Source organism: Zeus faber (genome assembly GCF_960531495.2).
Source record: "Zeus faber genome assembly, chromosome: 3".
Taxonomy (NCBI): Eukaryota; Metazoa; Chordata; class Actinopteri; order Zeiformes; family Zeidae; genus Zeus; species Zeus faber.
The window spans coordinates 7,644,073-7,652,824 of NC_137190.1; the positions used below are offsets into that span (position 1 = coordinate 7,644,073).

Consider the following 8,752-nt stretch of genomic DNA (forward strand, 5'->3'; position numbering starts at 1 on the left):
AGATTAGAATGATAGCACGTCCCCCAAATTCATGGCGATCAAAGCCACCTTCACAATTTTAATCAATACAATTGCAATGTGAATACTCAAATAATAAATAATATCTATAAATGTTATTTCTGCTGAGGCACGTGTATCACTTGTGTCACTTGGTTTGTTAAAATGACGTTTGGGGCAGAATGTAGAACTAGTACATGGTGTCGTTTATGAGAATCTTCTCCTCCACACAAATTACACAAACCAGTGAAAACTCAATCATGATTTTATCATGATTGAGTTTTCACTGGTTTCACCGGTTGAATCAACAATAAAACTGATGTAGCGATATCATACAGGAGACTGAATGTGAAATTTAATGTGGGTTAATGAAATGTACAGTGTTGTAGATGACAGATAGATAGATAGATAGAAAGATAGACAGACAGACAGACAGACAGACAGACAGACAGACAGACAGACAGACAGACAGATAGACAGATCCACATTGGGGCAGAAGAGAGGTTACATCAGATTTACATGCTCAAGTGGAGGAGGCAAAAGGAAACCATGACAACGGGTTTTGAAGATGGAAAGTAAAGATTGCGACGTGCTGTCACAGAGCGTAACCCAGAGTCAAACCAGGTCAAGGGACGGAAACCGACCCAGAAAGAGAATACACCCTGCTGCAGCTGTTACGAGAAGAATAATGATGCGGGGATTTTTTTTTGTCACATATATTTTACAATGTGATCTGATATGATATGAAAACATATGATATGGACTTAAAAACACTCTCAACACGTCTGGCTTTGAGTTGTTGAAGAGGTTCAACCTCAGATATTCGACAGCAAGTGTGCTAGGTCTAATTAGGTAGAAGCAAAAAGACAAAAAACATTCAAGAGCGTTTGTTGGTTGATTTCCGATTTGAGCGTCAAACAGGGCCAACCGCGTTATGACTGTTTGTTCTGGTTTTGAAGCTTTTCCCTGCGTGTCTTCGCGGTTTGGACCGGGGCCCTCACAGGATGAGGGCCACGTCACCGGGCGACGCGGAGGGCGGCGATGTCACGACATCCCGATCGATATAAATCCCAGAGCGTCAGCGGTCAGGTCGCACACATCTCCGGCAGCGTCGGAAAAAACACACTCCGAGGCCCTCCAACAAGAAACTTCCGAAAGACCCCCGGACGCCTGACAGAGCGAGGGAAGGGCCTGCCGCTTGGAGAAAAAATAAAAAATAATAAATAAATTTAAAAAACCTCCCCCGGGCGCTCCAGCAGGTTCAGCCGCTTACAGCATCGCCGGAAGGAACAAGGAACCGGGACGATCTCCCAAAGACGCCAAGGGAAGAGAGAAAGGACCTACGGGGAAAAAAAAAACATGTCTTCAGCCGCAAACTCCAAACAGTGGGTAAGAGGCGCATAACTGTGTTCTTCAGAAATGTTTGTCGTACTGATTCTCATGGGATTGGTTTGTTTTCTTTTGGATCCGAGTCCAACCTTGAGCCTCTGTAGTGATGAGCAGCTTTACTGGCATCCACTCTTCTAACCATCTCGGTTGTACAGAATGCAAACAAGCAACGGCTTAAAAAACGCTCATAAACCACTACAACTGCAAAAATCCTTCGTTCCTTGGCCTGAACACACTCGTGGGACCGGATCCACGGGTCCGATCGCGGCGTTCGGGAAGGAAATAGGCCTGCGGGGACTTCAGCTTCTTGTTCTAGCGCAATACACTGTCGATTCACCGTTCAAGATGTTTATTCGTCATATACGTACGATTGTACATGGATGTAGTGAAATGACATTGCAACGCACCCGCACACGGTGAATGCAAACCTGCAGGCAGGTTTGATCTCGCAGGCAAAGACAAATCAATCGACGAGGCTTGGTCTGAGCCGCGTTCCCTATCTCCCAGGTTGGGTGTGCGGTGGTGATGATGACTCTGGTGCTGATGAAGAGCGCTGGAGCGATGCCCCATCCGGAGAAAGCAGCCGAGAGGTTGGTGCCGCTGCATCTGGACGCCAACTCCCTGCTCCCCTTCCACTCCGTCAGGCCGCTCTACAACCACTCCATCTCCCCCTGGACCTACAAGTAAGGACCAGCGCGCACGCCCTGCACGCGCACACTCATTCACACACACACACACACACGCACACGCACGCGCACGCAAACACACACACACACACACACACACACACACACACACACACACACACACACACACACACACACACACACACACATACACACACATATACACATAAAAGCATACATGCAGATTCCCATGTATATATGCATCCCTAATCAAGTATGCTGCACATTGCACACACACCATGGATATATGCATGATCACACATGCACACACACGCACTTTTATTTATTACAACGTGTTTGTGTTCCGCCATTCTTAATTCTTCTCCACCCCTCTTTCTCCCGCCCCCCTCTCTCTCTCTCTCTCTCCCCTCCCTCCCTCCCTCCCCTTCTCTCTCTCTCTCTCTCTCTCTCTCTCTCTCTCTCTCTCTCTCTCTCTCTCGCTCTCTCTCTCTCTCCATCCACAGCACTTCCTACGACGTGAACCGCTACCCTCCCTTCGTGTCCGAGGCGCACTGCACCCTGCAGGGCTGTCGGGACGCCAACGGGGCCGAGGACCACAGCTTGGAGTCCAAACCCATCTGGTACCAGATGCTGTTCCTCAGGAGGGTGAAGCCGACCGGGGCCAAGAGCTACCACTACCGCTTGGAGACCAAGGTGGTGTCTGTGGGCTGCACCTGCGTCCGGCCCAGCATCCAGCACCAGCACTGATCCCCGCAAAATATGGTCCATGTCGGGGATGTTGGTGAGCAAACCACTGATGCTGCAATTAGATGCACCCGAATTCACAAATGATGATACAGTTTTTATTCTCAGTTATAATTTGATTATGGTTTCAGGTTAAATTGAGAGTTTGATAAAATGAGAGTCTTTCATGATGTCATTTTATATTTAAAAAAATTCTTATGATGTTTTTAGAAAATTTTGTTTATTGTATTTGCGGAGGTTTTAGAAAAAATGTCAAGATGTTTTGTCGTAAATCATAGTTAAGTGTCAGCAAATGAGGTTTGTGCCCTCAACTTTTACCTAATCTGTGTTATTAACAATGTTGTCTTGTTTTACTTCTCCAAATGATGTTTAAATTATTCAAACTTTTTTTTTAATTAATTTATGTATTATTAATAATAATAATAATAATAATAATAATTTATTTTGTAAGGACCCAACTGCAGGTATTCCAGCAATGTGTTTTTGTGTTAAATGATACCCGATGTATTTATGGTTTAATTTGATTCATTGTGATGCTTTTGATACTGTGGTAATTACTGACGAGCTTGTAACCGACCATGTTGCTGATTAAAACAGAAAGTCATGGAAAATGAAATGGTCATTTTAATTTTGGTCTGAAATTTAAAATAGAATGAGATTTCTTTACATCGTCATCATCATCATCATCATCATCATCATCATCATCATCGTCATCATCATCATCATCATCTTCATCATACCCTGACAGCCATTTCTGTCAGGTTTACAGTCAACAGGACGACAGTATTTACAAAAGCCAGCCTACATACACATGCACGCACGCGCACACGCACACACACACACGCACACACGCACACACACACACGCACGCACACACACACACACACACACACACACACACACACACACACACACACACGCATGTACACCCACATCGACACACATACTCACAAACACATGCCCAGACAGACACGCTGAGTGGAGGACAGATACCCCCCCCCCCCCCCACACATACACACACACTAAACATTGGCACTGTCGGCATGGCATCGAAGTGCAGAGCGGCGTCTCTGAGCGCGGGGTCGGCGGGGGCATCGCGCGCGTCTCCTCGGGGGCCTCGGGCGCCGCGGGCGACGCTCCTCCCAATTTGATTCTCTACAAAGTCTCGGGTTTGGTTGTGAAGGGCTGTGATCTAAGTCGGCGCGTTCCTCTTGCGTGGGCGCGGTCACCTCCGCCCTCGCCACCTTTCAAAGCCTCCGCCTCGCAATCCTACAAGTCCTACAGTAAGCAAAGACTCAGCTCCTGGCTAGTCTAGCCGCCAATCCTTAGGTGGGTAGCCTCCAAAAATGGCTTCCAAAATAAGTTCAGCTCGTGTTGTGATCAGGCCGTCATGACACCTATTGAAAGTAAACGGACAGAAGGGGGAGGGGGTGGGGGGGTCAGATTAGCTCACATGCTAACACGCGATGCACACACAAACCACAGCGACGACAACAACGACAAACCGCTAGCTACCTTAAAAACGTCCACCGCTCTACACAGAACGCAAACCATACAAACAAAACAGGATCTCTTGTTCTGTTGGAATTGTTTTTAATAAATTTCAAGTGAAATGTGTTTTACACTGAACATCGTTTGTGTTTATTAGACGTAAATAAGTAAAAGTAAGTATGTAACTGGCACATAAAATCCAATCATTATGATGTTAACCTAGCGCTACTAAAGGCGGCCACAATCACATAGAAATACATAGAAATATCACAAGCAAAGCTAGCAAACTGTCAGAGTTGGACAGCACAGCGACACATCACATCTACATCCAGAAATAGGAAGGAAGCCATTAAAGGACATTTCGCCTTTTTTTGCAACGCGGGGGCCTCGTCAAAAACGTGGCCCCCGGCGCGCTTAAATAACGCCCCGGGTTGAGAGGTGAACGTGTCCTTCAGTGTGTGAACCAAAACACGGCCGTTTAACACCATCCCAAAACAATGCAGGGGAGTGACTCAAGCTTTCGGGGGTTTACTTCGCGCCTGAGAAACGGCCGCGAAAGGGACACGCCCTTTAACGGAATTGAGGCCCCAAAGCCTCCGAGAGGCGGGGGGTCGACCCCCGACCCCCCGCCTCTCGGAGGGTTTGGGGTGGAACCCGCCGACCCTCGGGATGAAGCGTCCCCCAGAGAATCCACGGGAGCTTCGTCTACGGCCGGAAACGGGGGATAAGCTCTTCCAAAAAAAAAAAAAAAAAAAAATTATTTTTTATTTTTTGATTTTATTTTATTCTTTTTAGGTCTCCTCTCCTTCGGGCAAAGTCTTTGCCCTAAATCCAACGGAATATCCGGGTGGAAGCGGTACCCGTCCAAAACTCCTGTCGCTCCGTGCTTGTCCTTTTTTTTTTTTTCTTCTTCTTCTGTTTCTCTCGGTAACAAACGAGAGGCCGCCTCATTTCTTTCCTTCACTCCCTCCCAGCGTCTCTACCCAGAGCTCTCCACCCCCTTGTCCTCCTCCACCCCCTTATCCACCTCCTCGTCCTCCTCCACCCCCTTATCCACCTCCTCTTCCTCCTCCACCCCCTTATCCACCTCCTTGTCCTCCCCCTCCTCCTCATCCTCCTCCTCCTCATCCTCCTCCTCCATCTCCTCCTCCTCCTCCTCCTCCTCCTCCTCCTCCTCCTCCTCTTCCTCCTCCTCCTCCTCCTCATCCTCCTCCCACTCCTCCTTCAGTCCTTTGTTTCTCCTCACCTCCACACAGTGCTTGTCCTGGAAAAGAGGGGAGACAGAGAGGCAAAGGTGTTTTAGGGGCCGGCCGTGTCGTCCTCCACCCCTCATTGAAAGTCAGAAAAAGCCAAGTAAAAGGTGGAGCCAAAAAACAGGTCCGGTACAACCCCATTCATCCCAAACCCAGCGGACTTGACGGGCGTTCGTGGGCCATTAAAATTGTTTGGTTGCCCGGGGACGCACTGTCAGTGAATATCAACGCAAACGGTTCCTAAATACAGAATTCTGAGAAACGGGCGGAAAGCCGCAAGTTCGGAGACCAACGGGGTTGTACCGGATATCGACTCCTCAGCGAAAGGGAAAGGACTTAAGAAAATAAAAAAATTAAAATAAATAAAATAAAGGGACTTCTCCCCGAAATCGTAAAAGGGAGGTTCACCTTCTCCTGCAGGCGCTCCAGCATGGCGGTGAGGTGCGCCTGGCGCTTCTCCTTGTTGGCCTCCATGCGGTGCTCCAGCTTCTCCTTGGCCAGGCGGATGAAGTTGTTGTGCTCGTCCAGGGCCTTCTGCACCACCTCGCGCTCGTGCTCCCTCTTCTCCGCCAGGTGCTTGAGGAGCTCCGCCTCCTGACACTAGGGGGGTGAAAAGGGGGGAAAGGGAGGGGGAGCGTGGGTGGGAAGGGGAGAGATGGCGACAAGGGCAGGGAACGCGGAGGGCACGAGAGGTGAGGGACATAGGTCAAAGGTCGAATGGAGGGCGGAGAGGGGAAAGGAGAGGGAAGGGAGAGAAAAGGAGGAATAAGGAGATGTAAATCTGTGGCTTATCTCAGTTCTAACCATTGATAATAATCTCTGATGTTCATTTCGAGGGTCGGCCTCGACACGTTGTGCGTGAGCTCCAGAGGACACCAGATGGTGCTATAATTAAAAAAAAAACCCTGTTGCCAGGCAGACTTTGATGCATTTTTTTTCACAGGTACTTTCCTGCACACCGTCGTAGGAAACGCAGACAATGCTCAAAGGCAACGTCAGAACTCATGAATTGGGGAAAAGAACAGAATACCTATTTCATAGTCTCACAGATTTAACGGTCAAATGCTGCTTTAAAATAAAACCAGTTTTCCCTCTAAACCCTCTGATGAAACGAAAATGACACTACACACTGCACTTCATTTCCTGTGTCGCTGTGGAAGCTTCGGCTTGTCTCACCGACACAGAGGAGATCGAATACTTCAATAGAATGTGAACGTCACGGAACTTCAACAGAGTCTGGTACCGCGCCGGCCGCCTCGCCCGTCTTCCCTCTTACCTTTCTCCGCTCCTGGGCGGCGTCCAGTTTCTTCTGGATCTCCTCCAGGGAGGGCTCCCTGCGCGGGGGCGTGGTGGCCCTCAGCTCGGGCCCCCCGTCGAACGACGGCGGCTTCAGGATGACCTCGAAGGCCTGGCCCGACGCCCGCTTGTTCAGCTCGATGACCTCCATGTCCCTGATGATGCAGAGGTTGAGATCCACCACGCCTGAGCGGAGGAGAGGGAGGGGGGCGGGGGCAGAGTGAGGGGGGAGGGAACGATTTCGGCCTCGCGACACGGCCCCCAGAGAACCCCCCCCGTACATGGCGTGGTTGCCCTGGTGGGGGGGCGGCCCACTCACCCTCTTTCTTGTTGGACGGTTTCTCTTTGGGTGGAAGGATGCAGGAGCAGAAGAGGGACACCAGGGGGAGCTCCCGCATCTTCTCTCTGTATGCTGCAGAGGGGAGGGCAGGGGAGAGAGAGAGAGAGAGAGAGAGAGAGAGAGAGAGAGAGAGAGAGGGGACAGGATCAGCGCGTGATGTCATCTCCTCCATCGCCACCTCCTTCTCCCTCTTTGTGTTCCCCCTCCAACCCCTTCTTCGTCGCTCTGTTTCCCGAACACCCCCCGATTAACAGACGGCCGAGGAGACACACTGTACCTTCTAGAGTCATGGTGATGTGCCTGTTTTCTGCCCAAGACACTTCGGTGAGATCCAAGTTTCCGAGAGGTTTCCTGGTGAGACAAGACACACGGGCGACACGCAGACGGCGTTAAAACGACAAGCAGGTGCATTTCAGGGCGGCGTTGCAGCGGGTACGCCCATCGAAGCCCCTTTCTTCACGCAATTCTGCATCTGCCCCTTCACTTTCCGCACATAATTTCTTTAAAGTTCCGGATCCTTCGGTGCAATGGCGGTGCGTCCTCAGGAAGCGCCGCGAGGCTGGGGTTTTCCATCCCCTTTCAGAAGCATACGGTAAATACGGTTTCAGTTCAACCTGACGAGATCTAGAGGTTGAGGTTGGAGCTTTCCTCAATTGGGCAACGCGCACGCAGATTGATCGGGGGGGAACACTTTTTGTGACCAGCCGTGGGTTTGAGCACGTGTGGGTGGCTAAAAAAAAGAAAAGAAAAGAAGGAGAGGCAGGTGCGGGGGTGTGAATAAGGTCGGAGAGATTCTTTCCAGATTTTAAAGAAACAGCCAGTCAACCAAAGCCTGTTACACCGAGGCTGACAGAAACCGCTCAGTTGCGTTTCACACGCACATACACGTACACACATACACAAGAAAGGCCTTGAAAAAAAAAAAAGCTAAAAATGACGATAATATTAATAATTGTGGTAGTAATAATAATAATACAATAAAATAATAATGAACAAAATGATTCCGACAGTAAATATCTGTAGAATATTTTCACGATGGCCATCGACAATATTTTGGAACGACAAATGTCATCACAGTATGCAGCACGAATAATGCAATTCTGCATAGCAACAGTGGTAATAGTTACACCCTCTCAAAGGAAGCACACGTCTGATCATAAATAACTGGCTTCTCCTAACAGTACTACAGGTTGCAGAGTAGTTCAATACTCCCCTCTTTTTTAAAAAACACACTATGTGGTTCAACATATTACAGCTTGATCAAACTGGAATCAACATAACGGGTTGGGATTGTTTGATCCAATTACCTCTTGTTTTTATATTAAGTGCACAGCTAGAACAGGATGCTTGAAAGCCAAGACAGCGTTGAAGAATTAAGAGAGAAACCTTCAAAAGAGCCTCGCTGTCACGGTCACGCTTGCCCATGCACGTGTTTCTACATGTCCAGTGTACACAATGTACTGTTGAATTATTGGTCAAATTTAGGAAGTTATTCCATCATGACTTGAATCCTATTTGTCTTTTTTTATTTCACTGCAAATATATTTTGCATGTGATGTTATGTTTTTAACATATTTTATATGACTCTGCATCCT

The 8,752-nt window shown here is 48.5% G+C and overlaps 2 protein-coding genes across 2 annotated transcripts; one reads left to right on the forward strand and one right to left on the reverse strand.

The window, feature by feature from the left end:
• Nucleotides 1–1,914: 1,914 nt before the first annotated feature.
• Nucleotides 1,915–2,780, forward strand: LOC307228338 (interleukin-17F-like; the record flags this gene model as incomplete). The annotated part of the gene is made up of 2 exons (XM_079997976.1): nucleotides 1,915–2,069; nucleotides 2,537–2,780. The coding sequence occupies 2 exons, from the start codon at nucleotides 1,915–1,917 to the stop codon at nucleotides 2,778–2,780; spliced, it is 399 nt and encodes a 132-aa protein (XP_079854102.1).
• A 2,000-nt stretch (nucleotides 2,781–4,780) lies between these two features.
• stmn4l (stathmin-like 4, like) lies at nucleotides 4,781–7,230 on the reverse strand (the record flags this gene model as incomplete). Its single annotated transcript, XM_079997978.1, has 5 exons — nucleotides 7,137–7,230; nucleotides 6,798–7,003; nucleotides 5,930–6,121; nucleotides 5,344–5,532; nucleotides 4,781–4,807 (listed from the first exon to the last, which is right to left on the reverse strand). The coding sequence occupies exons 1-5, from the start codon at nucleotides 7,213–7,215 to the stop codon at nucleotides 4,781–4,783; spliced, it is 693 nt and encodes a 230-aa protein (XP_079854104.1). The 5' UTR covers nucleotides 7,216–7,230.
• Nucleotides 7,231–8,752: the final 1,522 nt, after the last annotated feature.